Source organism: Oncorhynchus mykiss, chromosome 7 (genome assembly GCF_013265735.2).
Source record: "Oncorhynchus mykiss isolate Arlee chromosome 7, USDA_OmykA_1.1, whole genome shotgun sequence".
Classification (NCBI taxonomy): Eukaryota; Metazoa; Chordata; class Actinopteri; order Salmoniformes; family Salmonidae; genus Oncorhynchus; species Oncorhynchus mykiss.
Genome location: NC_048571.1, coordinates 48,716,965 through 48,737,110, shown reverse-complemented (window position 1 = coordinate 48,737,110; position 20,146 = coordinate 48,716,965). Strand labels below are relative to the sequence as shown.

Sequence of the window (20,146 nt, the reverse complement as noted above, 5' to 3'; positions counted from 1 at the left end):
TGCAGAAACCAACCCAATCTGTTACATTTATTTTGTGTGCATTTTTCTAAAAATGTCTAAATAGTCTATTTGTGGGCAAAAATAATTTGTATGGGAAACTGGCCCTATTGTCATAGTATTTGTGCTTTTATTTGTTTCACTTGTTGTATTAATATATGTTTTATTTGAGGAATACATTTAGCACATTTTCTCCATTGTCTGTAAACGGGTTTTTTTTCGGCAGTAGGCCAATCTGAAAAAAAGGATAGGCTACAAGCCTATGCCATCAAATACAGAACATTATGTAAATAGTTTATCATTGATCAATCCCATACATTTATTTCACACCGAACACAACTTGTTCCTCCTATATGTTGACAGTCCCCGTGTGGTTTTGACAGCATTCTAAAATGTTGTTGGCAGAGAAGTTTTGGCCGCGGCGCCCTCAAATGCATTTCTAAAGTGTAGTTCCAAACTTCCTGAGCAAAAACAGCGGAAGCTGTTGAAGCTCGAGACTCAGATCCGCAACAACGGGGAATTTGCATAAATGTATGGTCCGAATTCTGTCGCTAACCATCATTTCATAATCGAATATATACGGTAGCATAGAGCAAACCTAGAATATGAATGGAAAAACGCTAAATACAATTTGTACTATCCAGTTCATTCCACCATTTCCAGATCTCTCTTTATTCAACTGTAGTTCCACCCAGTACATCCTTGTCATGATAGTCGGAGCCATTTGTTCCGCCCTTTATTTTCAGGAAACAACAATCGCACTGCATTCCGGACTCCCTGTGGGGTGACGTTCCAACCCAGTCGCTCATTCATTTTGGACAGTCTATGTATTTTGCGCATGCGCGCGTCACTTTCGACGTTCCAAAGCTCACTGTAGTGTGATAATGGCGGCAGGCTCCGATCTGCTGGACGAGAAAGTAGTTTGTGATCTTGTGGGGTCTTTTGAGTCCGAGCTCAGGTCACGGGAACCCAGACAGTTGCTAAACACAGTTCCGGGACAGGGGGCAGCTAATGCTAATGTCCAGCAGAGCAAACAGGGGGATCGGATATAGCGTTGAATGGGAGCACTAATACGGGATTGACTTTGGCCTTCAATGTTGCGGGTCAAGCTTTCACAATTGCGCCGGGCATGGGCATGCAAACTCCGCTATTGAACAATGGGCGGTGAGGGATTCAAGCTATCACGCCACAGGTGTTGGCCCCTAGGCTCCCCCAACCATTCCTGAATCAGCCCAACTTTCAGAACATCCAGCTCCCCCCAGGTACGTTACATTTTTTTGTCTTTGATATTAAATAGTTTACAAAAACATAATATTGTTCAAATAAACCCAGCAAAAAAACTAACGGCCCTTTTTCAGGACCCTATCTTTCAAAGATAATTTGTAAAAATCCAAATAACTTCACAGATCTTCATTGTAAAGGGTTTAAACATTGTTTCCCATGCTTGTTCAATGAACCATAAACAATTAAGACCGTTCCACAGGTGCATGTTCATTAAGACACTAACAGCTTACAGATAGTAGGCAATTAAGGTCACAGTTATGAAAACTTAGGACACTAAAGAGGCCTTTACTGTCTCTGAAAAACACCAAAAGAAGATTCCCAGGGTCCCTGCTCATTCTGTGTGAACTTGCCTTAGGCATGCTGCAAGGAGGCATGAGGACTGCAGATGTGGCCAGGGCAATAAATCACAATGTCCGTACTGTGAGACGCCTAAGACAGCGCGATAGGGAGACAGGATGGACAGCTGATCGTCCTCGCAGTGGCAGACCACCTGTAACAACAATTGCACAGGACCGGTACATCCAAGCATCACACCTGCGGGACAGGTCCAGGATGGAAACAACAACTGCCCAAGTTACACCAGGAACGCACAATCCCTCCATCAGTGCTCAGACTGTCCGCAATAGGCTGAGAGAGGCTGGACTGAGGGCTTGTAGGCCAGTTGTAAGGCAGGTCCTCACCAGACATCACTGGCAACAACGTCGCCTATGGGAACAAACCCACCGTCGCTGGACCAGACAGGACTGGCAAAAAGTGCTCTTCACTGAAGAGTTCCAGTTTGGTCTCGCCAGTGGTGATGGTTGGATTTGCGTTTATCCTTGAAGGAATGAGCGTTACACCGAGGCCTGTACTCTGGAGCTGGATCAATTTGGAGGTGGAGGGTCCGTCATGGTCTGGGGCGGTGTGTCACAGCATCATCGGACTGAGCTTGTTGTCATTGCAGGCCATCTCAATGCTGTGCATAACAGGGAAGACATCCTCCCTCGTGGTACCCTTCCTGCAGGCTCATCCTGACATGACCCTCCAGCATGACAATGCCACCAGCCATACTGCTCGTTCTGTGCATGATTTCCTGCAAGACAGGAATGTCAGTGTTCTGCCATGGCCAGCGAAGAGCCTAGATCTCAATCCCAGTGAGCACGTCTGGGACCTGTTGGATCTGAGGGTGAGGGCAAGGGCCCCCCCCCTCCTTTTGATTTTCCATTTCTGTTAGTCAACATGTCTGTGGAACTTGTTCAGTTTGTCTTAGTTGTTGAATCTTGTTATATTCATACAAATATTTTTTATTTGTACTTTTTAATTTTATTTGACTGTTATTTTACCAGGTAAGTTGACTGAGAACACGTTCTCATTTACAGCAATGACCTGCGGAATAGTTACAGGGGAGAAAAGGGGGATCTTCTGTATACCCCCCCCTACCTTGTGACAACACAATTGTGTGATTGGCTTAAACGCATTTACACATGTTAAGTTTGCTGAAAATAAACACATTTGACAGTGAGAGGACGTTTTCTTTTTTTGCTATGTTTATATACACTAGTCAAGTTTTAGACAACTTACTCATTCATGGGTTTTCTTTATTTGTACTATTTTCTATATTGTAGAATAATAGTGAAGACATCATAACTATGAAATAACACATTGAATCATGTAGTAACCAAATAAGTGTTAAAACCTCTTTGGGATAGGGGGTAGTATTTTGAGGTCTGGATGAAAAGCGTGCCCAAAGTAAACTGCCTGTTACTCAGGCCCAGAATCTAGGATGTGCATATGATTTGGATAGAAAACACTCTAAAGTTTCTACAACTGTTAAAATAATGTCTGTGAGTATAACAGAACTGATATGGCAGGCGAAACCCTGAGGACAAACAAATTCTTATTTTCAATGACGGCCTAGGAACAATGGGTTAAAACTTTCCGGTTACTGGTCCAACGCTCTAACCACTAGGCTACCCTGCCGCGGTTGGGTTGTGTATCGGAGGACTCATGACTTTCAACCTTCGTCTCTCCCGAGCCCGTACGGGAGTTGTAGCGATGAGACAAGATAGTAGCTACTAAACAATTGGATACCACAAAATTGGGGAGAAAACGGGGTAAAATAAAATATTTAAAAAATGCACTTTTTTTCAGCCTACCACTGTTTCCAATGGCTGTTGTGTTAATTATGAGAGACAATTTCTGTAATTTGAATTTTGCACTCTGCAATTTCACCAGATGTTGTCAAATCTATCCTGTTAACGGGATTTGATTCATAAGAGGTATTAAGCAAATCAAAATATATTTGAGATAATTCAAATAGCCACCCTTTGCCTTGATGACAGCTTTGCACACTTGGCATTCTCTCAAACAGCTTCACCTGGAATGCTTTTCCAACAGTCTTGAAGGAGTTCCCACATATGCTGAGGACTTGTTGGCTGCTTTTCCTTCACCCTGAGGTCCGACTCATCTCAAACCATCTCAATTTGGTTGTGGTCGGGGTATTGTGGCGGCCAGGTTATCTGATGCAGCACTCATCACTCTCCTTGGTAAAATAGCCCTTACACAGGCTGGAGGGGTGTTGGGTCATTGTCCTGTTGAAAAACAAATGATAGTCCCACTAAGCCCAAACCAGATGAGATGGTGTATCGCTGTAGTGTGCCTTAAATTCTAAATAAATCTGTGCCACCAGCAAAGCACCATAACACCACGTCCTCCATGCCTTACGGTGGGAATTACACATGCGTAGATCATCCGTTCACTCACACCGTGTCTCACAAAGACAGCGGTCGGAACCAAAAATCTCAAATTTGGACTCCAGACTAATGGACAAATGACCATTGCTCGTGTTTCTTGGCCCAAGCAAGTCTCTTCTTATTATTGGTGTCCTTTTAGTAGTGGTTTCTTTGCAGTCTCCTCTGAACAGTTGAAGTTGATATGTCGGTTACTTGAACTCTGAAGCATTTATTTGGACTGCATTTTCTTTAATGAACGTATCCTCTGCAGCAGAGGAAACTCTGGGTCTTCTATTCCTGTGGCGGTCCTCATGAGAACCAGTTTTATCATAGTGCTTTATGGTTTTAGCGACTGCACTTGATGAAACTTTCAACGTTTTTGTAATTTTTCGTATTGACTTAATGTCTTAAAGTAATGATGGACTGTCGTTTCTCTTTGCTTATTTGAGCTATTCTTGCCATAATATGGACTTGATCTTTTACCAAATAGGGCTATATTCTGTATACCAACCCTACCTTGTCACAATACAACTGATTGCCAAAAACGCATTAAGAAGGCTTGAAATTCCACAAATTAACTTTTAACAAGGCACACCTGTTAATTGAAATGCATTCCAGGTTACTACCTCATGAAGCTGGTTGAGAGAATGCCAAGAGTGTGCAAAGCTGCCATCAAGGAAAAGGTTGGCTACTAAAACTTATCTGAAATTTAAAATGTATTTTGATTTTTTTAACACTTTTGGTTACTACATGATTCCATATGTCTTATTTCATAGTTTTTTTATGTCTTCTTTATTATTCTACAATGTATAAAATAGTAAAAATAAATAAAAACCCTTGAATGAGTAGGTGTGTCCAAACTTTTGACTGATACTGTATATTTGGCTATTTCTTAGGAACTCTGATGGTGTTTGTCTTTTTCCAACAGGAGGGGAAAATTGAAGCCGAGGACTTCACCAGCAGGTTATGCAGAGAGCTAAACTTCTCACCTCAGCTTTACCTTGTGTCTTTCCTCAAGGTTAGGAATCCTTCTGCGCACCAATCAATAAACAAAACCAAGTCATGACCCAGTCTTCAGCACCACCACCAGTTTGCTCTCACCAAACTCTCTAACCATTCTAACCAATTACCATATTACTGCACTGTTTCTAATGTCTGCCTTTCTGTCTGTGTCTTTCTGCACTCCAGAGGACCCTCCCTGCTTTCCATACAGTGCTGGACAAATATATGAACATCCTGTCACTTTTCTTAAATAATTCCATATATTTCTTCTGAAATAAGTTTGCATTTCAAAAAAACGTCATCACACCTTATTGAATATTCAACATTGCAGAACCAATTTTGTTTTTGTAAAATTAAGTTCACAATTTTAATTTAGAAAATGACTTGGCATGGACAAAATTATTGGCACCCTGGAGCTAGTACTTGGTTGCACAGGCTTTGGCCAAGATGACTGCAGACTAAAGCTTCTTGTAGCCATCAATGAGCTTGCTGCACCTTTCTACTTGAGGTTTTACCCAATTTTCAGCAGCAAACTGCTCCAACTAACTGCTGTTTTCAGCTCTTGCCATAGGTTTTGAATGGGATTCAGGTCTGGACTCTTCGCTGGTCACACCAGAACAGTCCAGCATCTCTTCTTGAACTATTTATGGGTGCTTTTTGATGTGTGTTCGGAGTTGTCCTTCTGTAAGACCCACAACCTTCAATGGAGACTCAGTTTTTGGATACTGAGTTGAACATTGGACTCCAAAACACCAGATCATCTGCTGATTTCATGTCTTGTGCACTTTCAAGTACCAGAGGCATCAAAGTAACCCTGCAGCATTATCAAACCTCTGCATCTTTGATCGTAGGGAGGGTGTTATTTTCAATGAATTATTCATTTGGTTGAAAGTAAACGCAGCACTGATCTGTATTGCCAATGATAGGCATTTTGTTTCATTGGTCCACAGAACATTTCCCCCATGATTTAGGCTTGTTTATGTGGGTTTAAGTTAAATCAGTCTCTTGTGTTTCCTTCAGCAGTGGGGTCTTCCTATGTTTGCCAATGACCAAGTGAAGCATTCAAAGAAAATAACACCCTCCCTACAGTCAAATATGGGAGAGGTTCGATAATGTTGTGGGGTTGCTTTGCTGCCTCTGGTACTGGGGGGCCTTAAATGTGTGCCAGACATCATGCAATCAGCAGATTATCAAGGTATTTTGGAATGCAATGTTCAACTCGGCGTCCAAAAATGGTGTCTCTGTTGAAGGTTATGGATCTTCCAGCAGGACAACCCCAAACATACATCAAAAGCAACCTGGAATGGTTTAAGAAGAAACGCCAGCAACGAGTCCAGATCTCAATCACATCCATAACTTATGGCTAGAGCTGAAAACAGCAGTTGATCAGCGTAGATGAAGGGGAGTAGACAGGTTAAAGAAGGATTTTTAAGCCTTGGGACAACTGAGACATGGATTGTGTATGTGTGCCATTCAGAGATTTAAGTGCCTTTAAACGGGGTATGGCGGTAGGTGCCATACCCCGTTTAAAGGCACTTAAATCTCTGAATGGCACACATACACAATCCATGTCTCAGTTGTCCCAAGGCTTAAAAATCCTTCTTTAACCTGTCTACTCCCCTTCATCTACGCTGATTGAAGTTCTTCTCCACTTATTTGAAGTGGATTTAACAAGTGACATAAATAAAGGATCATAGCCATATAAAATATCTAGTTTGTAAAATAGTTGCTGCTGAGCTGAAAATTGAGAGCTGAGAAATAAAAAGTATATCTACAGAATGCTGATAATCTCTCTCCATCTGTGACGATGGGATAGATGTTCTCCCTGCAATTGGATTTTAAAATGTTATACAATCAGAACACTTTTTTCTCACGGAGCATTGGCTCATCACTGCCTCATCCCTGCTGTATTCACTTCTTGCCCACATCCTCTTGAAACATAATAGCAGCTAGATGGCGATCATGGAGTTTATTTTTCATGGATTAATTTCTAAAGTGGCTAGTTTGATGATGCAATCTCTTTTTTTTTTATCCATTGAGTGGATGGTCAGGGGGCCGGAACATAACAAATCATTTGTAGACTGCAAAATGACAGCAAGAAGCCCAAACATATGTAATATTTGACTAAAACAAAAATGTAAAACTTTACATTTTGTATACGATCACATGTATCTCTGTTATGTGTGGGAATACTTTGGAACAGATTACCAAAATTAAAATCACTTGGAGCTGATTTGCTGGTGTTTTTACAGTCCCTCAAACACACACACACAAAATAAATCAAATCACCTTTGGCCCATGGGCCGCCAGTTTGGGAACCTGCCCTAATCAAATCCTCTAAGTTGTACAGCTCTTCTATTGAGAGCATCTTGACTGGCTGCATCCTTGCTTGGTATGACAATAGCACCGCCCTCGATCGCATGCTACTACAGAGGGGTACTGGGGACAGCCCAGTACATCACTGGGGCCGAGCTCCCTGCCATCCAGGATCGCTACATCAGGCGGTGTGAAAGGAAGGCCCAGAAAATAATGAAAGACTCCAGCCACCCAAGCCATAGACTGTTCTCTCTGCTTCCGCATGGTAAGCGGTACTGGTGCATCATCTGACTCCAACAGACTCCCGAACAGCTTCTATCCCCAAGCCACAAGACTACTAAATAGCTAACAAAATGGCTGCATGGAATATCTGAGTTGACCCTTGTATTTTATTTGTATTTTTGCACTGTCTCTATGCTTTTCACATGGCCCTACACACAATAATGACAAAGCTAAAACAGCTTTTTTTTTAAATAAAAAATTAACAGATACCTTATTTCTATAAGTATTCAGACCCTTTATGTGACTCGAAATTGAGCTCAGGTGCATCCTGTTTCCATTGATCATCCTTGATGTTTCTACAATTTGATTGGAGTCCACCTGTGGCAAATTCAATTGATTGGACATGAAAGGCACACACATGTTAAGTTCCCACAGTTGACAGTGAATGTCAGAGCAAAAAAACAAGTTATGAGAGTGAGATTCTGATGAAAGGCAGCAAAGGTACTGGAATTGTATCAGAAGCACAGACCAATTCCACTATCACTCCCTTTTTATATTTGACTTTCAGGGCCACTAGTGGGGAGAAGTGAGAATGAATGACTTTATTCTGGAGACCCACTTGATCCACTCTGATCTCTTTTCTGTTGGGTGTCCTTTCAGTCTCGATCTCGTCAGGAAGACCCTGAGCAGCTGCGGTTGAAACAGAAAGCCAAAGAGGTTAGAGATAAGAGAATTTGGCATAACAAAATACTGTGTGTCTCTGGAGTGTCCATAATAGGGGTGTGTGTGTGTATCTCACACGTGTTTCTCCAGATGCAGGAGCTGTTTCAGTTGAGATCGAAGGAAGCTAACCTGATGGCACTGGCAATTGTCGGCCCCAGGAAGATGAGGGAAATGGAGGCTGCAGCCGCTGGAGCTGAGAACATGGTATCCTCCTTTCCTCACAGTGTGATGTTTCTTTCTGTATTTAATTCACATTATTAGCTGTCTTTCATTCTCGCTCGCTCACTTACTTGCAGCCTTACACAATCTCTTTGTCTTGCTTTGTTTTTATTTCAATTTCGCCCTCTCACCTCTCTGCCCCTTTGTCTCTTTCCCCCCTCAAACTACCTCTATTGTTCTCTGACTGTCGCCCTCTCTCAGGGCTCTGGGTCATGTCCCTCTGCGTCTGGTAGAGCTAGTTCTGGAGCGTCCAGACAATTTACCCGCCAGAGCATCACTCCTGTCGACCCCAGGGACATGCTCTTCTGTCTGGAGAATGAGAGAGAGACCAGTCACTCCCACTTCATCGACAGAAGCTTCCTTAAAAATACACCCCATAGAGACAGACCGGAGAGCTGTCACTCTCGCATCCACTATAGCAACTCCCTCAAATAGAGAGCCCAGACAAAAAGGTATCTACCCTAGAATTGGATAAGAGGGATGGGACAGTGATAAATGGATATCATGCTTCTCCAGGTCACAGTGAATGGATCTGACCAAAATGAATGGAACGTTTGTCTCCACTGTGTACTCTGGTTGTCCTTTTGTTCTCCATCTAGTTCTATGCCTAACTGCTCCCTCTACACTCCACCTTCCCCCAGAGCATTCCTGGGACTCTCACATGTTCTAGGTTTTTATAAATGTTTTATTTACTTTTTTTTTAATTTTTAGAATTCCGTTGTAATTAAAGTGTAAAGAAGTAAATATTTGCATTATATTATTATACATTTTACTTGGAAGGCCATTTTGTAGTTGCAAATGACAGTTGTACACATTCCAAGTCATTTTACAAGTCTGTTTATATGAAACCATGTTTTAAAGAATGAATCAGCTGTGTTTCTAATGGATGTTAAGAACAATATCTTTGTTTTGTGATAGTTATTCTATTGGCCTCTTTCTGCTTGTCTACTGCAGTGGTTCCCAACCAGAGGTACTAGGACCCCTGGGGGTGCTTGGTCTATCCACAGGGGGTACTTGAGACGACTCATGAGACCATAGGCCTACTGGTCAAATGCACATGAGGGGGTACTTCAGGGGTACTTAAGGCAGAGCAAAATTCAGTTGGTGGTTCAGTAACCAAAAAAGGTTTGGAACCACTTGTCTACTGAGTTTCCTTCCTGACAAAATAAGCCGTATATTTGTATCTGATCTTAAACAGCACCGCAGTGACTCTGACTCCTGCTGAAATCTGACGCAGTAGATTTTTGTCTCTTCAGTTTTTTGTTTGAGCTTCTCTTGAATTGATTTAACACCTGATTTACTTAACAAAAGGCACATCTCAATAGGTGGTCCAGGTATCCTCATGACATGGGTCAAGTGAGGGGGGGGTGGCTTTTTTTTTGTTTTTTTTTTCTATTGCTCAGGACAGAGGCCGATGACATCAAAGTCACCATCAGAGCAACTCCTTTTAAGTGTGCAGTCGTGTCTAAACAACACTATTTTACTGAACTTTTTTTAATACCCTTTAACGTGTGTACTTTTACTGCATTTATACTAATGGGATATCGCTGTTCAACAGGAAAAGTTCAATCACGAGGACGTCTTTTAAGGACTGCATGTATTCTACTACCCTTTTCTCAAATAACTTATTAGTGGGGATAATGTTCTATTCTAAACCTCAAAACATGCAAACGTTGTACCTTTTTCTAGTGAGATTCTGATGATATTTAATATTAGTGTGAACGAGGATGTTATGTTTTTTAAAGCTTTCCTATCTGCCCAATAATCGGTGCTTCTGTTCCGATGCCTCATTGGACAGCCCTAGCTAGAGCTCTGTATTTTTTTTCCAGATCACTTTGATTTTAGATGCAGATTGTTCGATACCTTTTCATATTTGTCTCTTACAAAGAAATAAAAGTAAGAGGGGGGGGGGGGGGGGGGGGGGGGGATTGGAAGCATAGCATGTCTCCCTTAGTTTGAGTACATTTTGCACAGACACTTGTTCATATGTAAATATTTTACCTAAAGTGTTTAACTGCAATGGTTTTGTTTAGAATTGGAAGAGAATAAACCCCTTCAATGAAAGTGGGAAAAAATATGTATTCCTTGCCATATCTGCCATACCTTATACAAGTACTGGGGAGTATGTCTAGACGGTACACTGTCCTTCTCTCGGCACATACCAAAGCTGCAGGCTAAAGTTAAATCTAGATTTGGTTTCCTCTATCGTAATCCCTCTTTCACCCCAGCTGCCAAACTAACCCTGATTCAGATGACTATCGTACCCATGCTAGATTACAAAGACATCATTTATAGATCGGCATGTAAGGGTGCTCTCGAGCGGCTAGATGTTCTTTACTATTCGGCCTTCAGGTTTGCCACCAATGGTCCTTATAGGACACATCACTGCACTCTATACTCCTCTGTAAACTGGTCGTCTCTGTATACCCGTCTCAAGACACACTGGCTTATGCTTATTTATAAAACCCTCTTAGGCCTCACTCCCCCTATCTGAGATATCTACTGCAGCCTCATCCTCCACATACAACACCCGTTCTGCCAGTCACATTCTGCTAAAGGTCCCCAAAGCGCACACATCCCTGGGTCGCTCCTCTTTTCGGTTTGCTGCAGCTAGCGACTGGAACGAGCTGCAACAAACACTCAAACTGGACAGTTTTATCTCAATCTCTTCATTGAAAGACTCAATCATGGACACTCTTACTGACAGTTGTGGCTGCTTTGTGTGATGTATTGTTGTCTCTACCTTCTTGACCTTTGTGCTGTTGTCTGTGCCCAATAATGTTTGTACCATGTTTTGTGCTGCTACCATGTTGTGTTGCTACCATGCTGTGTTGTCATTTGTTTCTGCCTTGCTATGTTGTCTTAGGTCTCGCTTTGTTGTGCTGTGTTGTCTCTCTTGTTGTGATGTGTTTTGTCCTATATTTAGTATTTTTTTATTTAAAAAATGATCCCAGGCCCCAGTCCCCACAAGAGGTCTTTTGGTAGGCCGTCATTGTAAATAAGAATTTGTTCTTAACTGACTTGCCTCGTTAAATAAAGTTTAAATAAATAAATAAAATAAAAATATCTTAAGATCCAGATTCATGCACTAGAGGGCAATGCTACATCACTGATCAGCAGCAACCCGGCAAATGATTGGTTCTGATTCATTTGATTCAATGCAAATTCAACCATAGAAATACAATTGACATAATAACTACATGTAGTTCAACCATGAATTAAACTACGGTTTGCAGTAGCTTGGTGGTAGTTGAATTAAATTATTGGGTGTGTTTTCAGTAGTTTAATACATTTTTTGCCATGTAGCGGTGCAGCAAACTACTGGAACTACACACTAATGTTTTTGCAAACCCCCCCCCCCCCCCCCTAATTCTCAATTTGAACAACGTTTTGTGTTTAATAGGCAAAATTACACATTCTGTGAACCCAAAGTGATCCTGTTTTTGCATGGACATTGCCATTGAAGTAATCATAATCATTTATTCAACTTTTTATAGTGCTATTCATTACATAAAGAATCTAAAAGCACTTTAGCAACACAAAAAGACAAGCATTTTAGAAATCAAAAACATGAGATGGAAGGTCATAAGAAGGTCATAAGAAGGTTGGAATGTTCATGGCTTGAGTGATCATTGGAGGGAGGTGGTCAAAGGGGGAAAGCAAGCAAATACGGTCTCTGGAGCAAGTCTCGGGGCAAGCAGGCAGCATGGTGTCATCAAGGACCAAGGTGGCTCGCTGTCTGTGTGGCTTCTCCATACTGTAGTAGGACTTGGATGAAGTTGGAACTCATGCACCACCGTTTGTGGACTCCACAGTAGGTAAACCTAGCTAGTCCTTCACTACTACCAAAATGAAGCACCGACTTGGGTGAAGCTACAGCAGTCACGTGGCACCTGAAAGCACACCACATTTCAATAATAATTCAAGAGTAGCCTTGTAACTCAGTCCTCCTTACAATCCTCATCACTGCACACCTCAGCCATATTTATTTTGGTCTTCTCTCCATCCTCAACCTCTGGACACATGACTGGCATTTGAATCAAAACAATTGCCAGCTAGCCAGCTGACATTAGATAGCGAGCCAAACGAACAAATTACTTGCCAGCTTTAGTCTTTAAACTCCATGGAGGACTCTGATGACATTAACTGTTCATCCTAAAAACAGAAATGCCATAAAAATGTATTAATTATACAAATATTTACAAAATGTACAGGAGCTCCCTGCCTATGTACATATAATACCTATGTACAATGCATTTGGAAAGTATTCAGACCCCTTCCCCTTTTTCCACATTTTGTTACGTTGAAGCCTTATTCTAAAATGCATTAAATAAAAACATTTCCTCATCAATCTACACCCCAAACCCCATAATGACAAAGCAAAGACTGGGTTTTTTCAAATAAAAAAATGGAAATGCCTTATTTGCATAAGTATTCAGACCCTCAGGTGCATCCTGTTTCCATTGATCATCCTTAAGATGTTTCTACAACTTGATTGGAGTCCACCTGTGGTATATTCAATGGATTGCACATGATTTGGAAAGGCACACGCCTGTGTATATAAGGTCCCACAGTTGAGTAGGATTGTAGTCAAAGCAGGATTGTGTCGAGGCACAGATCTAGGGAAGGTTACCAAAAAATGTCTGCAGTATTGAAGGTCCCCAAGAACACAGTGGCTTCCATCATTCTTAAATGGAAGAAGTTTGAAACCACCAAGACACTTCCTAGAGCTGGCCGCCTGCCCAAACTGAGCAATAGGGGGAGAAGGGCATTGGGTCAGGGAGGTGACCAAGAACCCCATTGTCACTCTGACAGAGCTCCGGAGTTCCTCTGGAAATGGGAGAAACTTCCCAAAGGACAACCATCTCTGAAGCACTCCACCAATCAGGCCTTTATGGTAGAGTGGCCAGACGGAAGCCACTCCTCAGTAAAAGGCACATGACAGCCCGCCTGGAGTTTGCTAAAAGGCATCTAAAGACTCTCAGACCATGAGAAACAAGATTCTCTGGTCTGATAAAACAAATATTGAACTATATGGCTTTAATGCCAAGGATCACGTCTGGAGGAAACCTGGCACCATCACCCCTTTCAACCTACATGACGAACAACAGATATATAGAATGGGTCACAAGGTTAAGATTTGTATGAAAGATACCTTTAAATACATAGCAGACAGTATCTGCTGTGTCAACAGTTTTCATTGTGTAGAGACCAGTGTCTGGCCCTCCCGACTCCAAACTGGAACCATCTCTCCCTGGTACGGTATAGAACAGAAACATTAACTCATGCTCTGAAATGCTCTTTAGGTTTTATCACCCAAAAGACATCATAAATCTCTTGTCAATGTTATCTCCCAGAGGCCCATCCTCAGCAGAACACACACACACACACACACACACAATAGTTTTGAATACTCTATTCTGTTAAATAAAACAACCATTTGATGCAATAACAGTATTATAACGTAATCTTGCAAATTTGCCACCATAATGGACATGCACACGGTGGCGCTGTCTACTAGCAAATGCACACCCAACATCTGTCATCATCATCAACATCTGTCCCCTAGCTCTATTCTCAACAGAACAGACAGACAGACATCTCCACGTGAACATACAGCAGCAGCACACCAAACACGTTGGGTGCATCATCATCAGCTAGGCCACTGTGTCCGTCTGCTAACCGTCTGTCCTCTGTTCTATGTCGGGCCGGCTCGGTTCAGTCGTCCACTATTATCATCAAAAGACAGGGAATGGGCTGCACAGTGTGCCGGACGTATTGGAAACAGATGCTACATCAGATGCTAACTGTGGGACAATAGCACCATTCTGCATGCCTGTTGGGACATAGGCCTGATGTTACACTGATTGTGACCAGCTTCAACATGCAGAACAATTCATATAATGGAGAGTTGCTGCTTTCAATACTAATCTATTCTATTTCCATTTCCACTCTGTTCAGTGGTCATGCTGTCGATCTCCACAAAGATGGCAGTAGACCTGGTGCTATTGACGGGTACATGTTTTCAGCTAACCTCAGCAGAGCAAGATCTTCTCAATATGGACTTCATTATGAAATGTAGGCCTACATGGCGCTCTGATTTGATGAATCCCTTGTCCTCTCAACTCAAACAGTGGTTTACTCAGTTCAATCTCCAATCTAAAACAGCCTGAGGGCAGGGTTAGTGCTCACTGTGTGTCACTCAAAAGCATAATATCATGGAGGCCCTTGCTGTGCATTTTGCTAGATTTTCATTGAATAGTGATGTTTACAGTATCCATAACTTCCACGTGGGCACAATGAGAATGTGGACGAGATCAGGACAAAGGTCGCATGTTAGCTCCAGGTATAGACGAGGCTAGCGTTAGTTGCGTCCTTCGTGCCAGAAAGACAGGGCATCTGAATACAGCTCTGGTGTGTCAGGCTCACCTGCCCTTTGTGCTTCGGCCCAATCCAATATTTTCCCTGGTAATTCCCCCTCTACTGCACGACATGGCTGCTCTTTCAAGAGTTAAGTCCACATAAGCTCCCACTTGAGTGTCAGAAGCAGAACGATGACTGTGGTTGCCTAGCGACATCTCAGCGAGTGCACCTAGAGGTGGTGGGTAAACACTTTGAGCCTTCCAGGGGGAGAAGTGACATCACTCTGTCTCCTGTGACAGGTGTCATATAACATGTTAGTTTCCATCTCTTATTTGTTACATTTTAATTGATGTCATACTGCTGTTCTCCAGCATGGAAATTCAGACCTGAGTTATGCGTTCCTAAATGGAACTTTATTCCCTTTTCATGCACTTATCTCTCTACCCGTATTCTGACCTTGAATTTAAGCATGGTGAAATTGCCAGTGCCAGCAAGTTATGCCTCTGAGGTGGAGATCAAAGAAATGAAGGTGTGGCAGAGGGTGTGTCTATTCTAACCTTGATTTATTTACCTAATAATTCCACCACCGTTACGCCAGAGGAACCTCTTGGTTCCAAGTGGAAAAAGCATCTACATCATTTTTTTCTCCAATAGAAATAACAGCACTCTCCATGACCTGTAATTTATAAATAGATATGAGCTATTTATAAGAGCTAGATAAATGAGTAATCTGTTTGGAAAAGGGGGTTGTAATTTATTTTTCCTTCTGATCCCTGGTGACGAATGTGAAACTGGTCATATGGAAGTCAACAGAAAATCATATCGACATGTATTGCGGCCCATTTTCAACAGCGAAGTAAGCTATAAATAGCTGTGCCTTTATTTAGAATTATTATTATTGTATGCCCTCATCATTTGCGGGGGTTTAATTTGGAGACCCAAAATATAGGCATCTTCTGTAGGACGTTTTAATTAAATGGCCAGGCTTTTCTCAGTTTTATTTTACAATTTGTATCATGTTAAATATTAGCCACCATCGGGAGCCACGGTCAGTAATACCCACATATATTCATAAATGTCAATTAAGTGTTAGTTTCCTTAATTGTTTATCTTTCATTCCTCTGTCACGCACATGTAGTTGTTCCTGAGGGTTGCTAGCATTAGTGGATCATATAAGGCTAATGTTAATTTGGGACATGTAGCCTATTTGAATCATTATGGAATTCAGACCACATGTAGCCAGTTTCACAACGACTGGACCGTTGGCATACAGTTCCATGATTAGTGAGAATTAGGGAACATTTGTAGGACTATTTTACACATACTTCACCTTCCAATGTTTCATGGACTGAACTTGTATATTGTATATATACCACTGTATTTTTGATTAGTCAATATATTTAGTGCGTAAAGGCCCTTCAACCCTGTTTTTTTATGATTCATACTTTCCTAACCCTAAAATCTACCAGTTGGTGCTGAAACAGAGATGAATATGCATATACTTAGATGGCTTTTTCTTATTGAGTCCTATATTCTGAACCCGTTTTCTCTATGTATTCTAGTATGTCGCAAAATTCGAATGAAAGGTACATCGTATTTAAAGGGATGGCTTAAGATAAATGTACTGAAAACCCCAGTGAATGAAAACTCCATGAGAAAATCTGTTGGCCAGCAAGTGGGAGGGTTTTCAGCGGTTTACTTACTTTTATTCAGTGCGCAGTTGAAGTCGGAAGTTTACATACACCTCAGCCAAATACATTTATACTCAGTTTTTCACAATTCCTGACAGTTAATCCTCGTAAAAAGTCCCGGTTTTAGGGTAGTTAGAATCACCACTTTATTTTAAGAATGTGAAATGTCACAATAATAGTAGAGAGAATTATTTAATTCAGCTTTTATTTCTTTCATCACATTCCTAGTGGGTCAGAAGTTTACATACACTCAATTAGTATTTGGTAGCATTGCCTTAAAATTGTTTAACTTGGTCAAACATTTCAAGTAGCTTTCCAATTTTGGCCCATTCTTCCGGACAGAGCTTGAGTCAGGTTTGTAGGCCTCCTTGCTCGCACACTTTTTCAGTTCTGCCCACAAATGTTCTATGGGATTGAGGTCAGGGCTTTGTGATGGCCACTCCAATACCTTGACTTTGTTGTCCTTAAGCCATTTTGCCACAACTTTGGAAGTATGCTTGGGGTCATTGTCCATTTGGAAGACCCATTTGCGACCAAGCTTTAACTGATGTCTTGAGATGTTGCTTCAATATATCCACATAATTTTCCTGCCTCATGTTGCCATCTATTTTGTGAAGTGCACCAGTCCCTCCTGCAGCAAAGCACCCCCACAACATGATGCTGCCACCCCCGTGCTTCACTGTTGGGATGGTGTTCTTCGGCTTGCAAGCTTCCCCCTTTTTCCTCCAAACATAATGGTCATTATGGCCAAACAGTTCTATTTTTGTTTCATCAGACCAGAGGACATTTCTCCAAAAAGTATTATCTTTGTCCCCATGTGCAATTGCAAACCGTAGTCTGGCTTTTTTTATGGCTGTTTTGGAGCAGTGGCTTCTTCCCTGCTGAACGGCCTTTCAGGTTATATCAGTATATGACTCGTTTTACTGTGGATATAGATACTTTTGTACCTGTTTTCTCCAGCATCTTCACAAGGTCCTTTGCTGTTGTTCTGGGATTGATTTGCACTTTTCGCACCAAAGTACATTAATCTCTAGGAGACAGAACACATCTCCTTCCTGAGCGGTATGGCGGCTGCGTGGTCCCATGGTGTTTATACTTGCGTATTATTGTTTGCAGAGATGAACGTGGTACCCTCAGGCGTTTGGAAATTGCTCCCAAGGATGAACCAGACTTGTGGAGGTCTACAATTTTTTCCTGAGGACTTGGCTGATTTAGTTTGATTTTCCCATGATGTCAAGCAAAGAGGCACTGAGTTTGAAGGTAGGCCTTGAAATACATCCACAGGTACACCTCCAATTGACTGAAATTATGTCAATTTGCCTATCAGTAGCTTCTAACGCCATGACATAATTTTCTGGAATTCTCCAAGCTGTTTAAAGGCACAGTCAACCTAGTGTATGTAAACTTCTGACCGCTTGGAAGTGTGATATAGTGAATTATAGGTCAAATAATCTGTCTGTAAACAATTTTGGAAAAATGACTTGTGTAATGCACAAAGTAGATGTCCTAACTGACTTGCCAAAACTATAGTTTGTTAACAAGAAATTTGTGGAGTGGTTGAAAAACTAGTTTTAATGCCTCCAACCTAAGTGTATGTAACTATCTGACTTCATGATGGTTAAAGGTTAACCATGGTTCAAATCAAGAGGAGGCTCAGTCCTAGAGGACCAGAGGTCAGGGGGAGGTTAAGCGGAGTCTTTACCGTTTGAAGTAACAAGTCAGAAATCATCTAGCAGCTGGTCTTGATCTCCATGAAGAGGAAAATCACCTAGGGCTCTATTCAATCTGTATCGCCTAACCGTTACAGACTTTGCTATAGAAATGTAAAGGTCATTTCTGATTGAGCCGACATATACAGCGTTTACCGTGAACGCTGCCTCCGCCAACGCCAAACATTGCCTTTAAATTTCAATTAGCGCTTAACTTCCACGATGCATATTGAATAGAGCCCTTGTTCTTTATTTACGCTAACTTATTGGGGTCTTTTCTCGTTCATGTCTTTTACTGTTCCAGAGTGGGTTAATGAGTATTGGGGTCGAGTGAAGCGGTCTGCTCTGGCCTGGAAATGAGCCCAGTGTTTATGACTGCCGCCGGAATGGGTTCATAACTGTGGCTGAACCTGTGAAGTATTGAATTTGGGGTTAATAGCCTGTTGGCCTCTTTAATGGGCCTCATTCAGACCATCCCACTGCTGCAGGCCATACACACGCACACACACTCACACACACACACACATCAGTGTCATGCAGCTGACTAGTCCCTTAGGCAGTGTCTCTCAGGCTCATCACCTGGGGGCCGATTCAGACTTAGGAAAAGTACACCTTTCCTGCGCACTTCTCAGTAGTTGGTATTCAGACTAACCTACTGCAAGCGCGTAATGTGTTCTACAGGTGTGGCTACCTTTCGCGCACTGAATAAAAGTAACAGCCGAAATCCCTTCTACTTGATAGCCAACGGATTTTCTCATGGACTTTCCATTCACTAGGGTTTTCAGTACATTTATCTTAAGCCATCCCTTTAAAAACGATGTACCTTTATTCGACATTTGTCGACAGACACCACAATGCGTCGAGGAAACGGGTTCAGCAGGTACATAGTCAGTTAGGTTTGTCATTACTCTTCATCATGTTACTGTGATATCTTTACACATACACAGTTAATGCTAGTACACATGGTGGCTGATGACTTATTTATACTAATCACTCTGCTTCCAATTGATTGTTCATGTGAAGCCCTGGTCTGCATGCCTGTACTGATACTGGATGAATGGACATGGGGTTGAATGGAAATAGCAGACAGAGCAGGAGTCTCTCAGATGAGCCATACTCTACACCCCAGTCTGCATTAGCCATGGATGAAGGCTTCTAAACCCTTCAAAGTGGGCTTGCTCACAATCACCACACTCTGACAGGACCAGATAAGGCACTAACACCACATTGGGAAGGGTAGATGCTGCAAGTCAGTTATTCAACAAGGTGTTTTAGTGCAACGCAGTGGTACTTTGCAGAGATAGACCTACTAACAGATACACAAGCACATTCTGGTGGAAAGTTTGCAAAGTCTATGGTAGTTTGGTATGTGATGGGTAAACTAATATCTGAAAGATGTTATTTACATAAAATACAGAGTTGAGACCCATCTGGTCTCTGCTCCATTCGATAGGCTATAGGCTTTCGATAGGCTATATACAGCCTACACTTTCTCGTTCCGAACTTCTAACACGAGTGGGAGGGGTGTAGCTTCGTGATAAACACATGAGCGGCCGCTCACCAATTTGACAGCTCTTAATGCAGTTACACCGTCGACACCACCAAAACACCAGCTATGCGGGTGTCTGCTATTGTCGGTTAACGCTTAATCTGATTGAATCGCAGCCTTGATCTCATTCACGACCTGATCTTAAAATAGCAGGAGTGCCCCACTGTGTCAGCACAACAGACCCGGTATACAAGTGACAGGAGCAGCCCCATCAGCACTAAATTGTAAACAGTCAGTTACCAGGGCACCACCAACACCCAGCGGTCCAGGTCTTTCTCAGAATGGATTGTTCCCTCTGCCGGCCCAAGAGACGAGGCCTTTATGGGGAGGAAATTAAAGAGCTGGGCTGAGCGCATTTGA

At 42.1% G+C, this 20,146-nt stretch overlaps 1 protein-coding gene across 2 annotated transcripts; it reads left to right on the top strand.

Annotated features, from left to right (window-relative positions):
* The first annotated feature begins 776 nt into the window (after positions 1–776).
* On the top strand, positions 777–9,742 carry LOC110527927 (transcription initiation factor TFIID subunit 4). Of its 2 annotated transcripts, XM_021609557.2 has the most exons (6): positions 777–1,259; positions 4,611–4,675; positions 4,921–5,010; positions 8,193–8,249; positions 8,346–8,459; positions 8,676–9,742. In XM_021609557.2, exons 2-6 carry the CDS (start codon positions 4,622–4,624, stop codon positions 8,907–8,909), a joined length of 549 nt encoding a protein of 182 aa, XP_021465232.2. In that variant the 5' UTR covers positions 777–1,259; positions 4,611–4,621; the 3' UTR covers positions 8,910–9,742. The 2 variants fall into 2 exon arrangements, 1 of the variants encoding a protein (XP_021465232.2); XR_005052593.1 differs by lacking the exons at positions 777–1,259; positions 4,611–4,675; positions 4,921–5,010 and adding an exon at positions 7,926–8,033.
* The last annotated feature ends 10,404 nt before the right edge of the window (positions 9,743–20,146 follow it).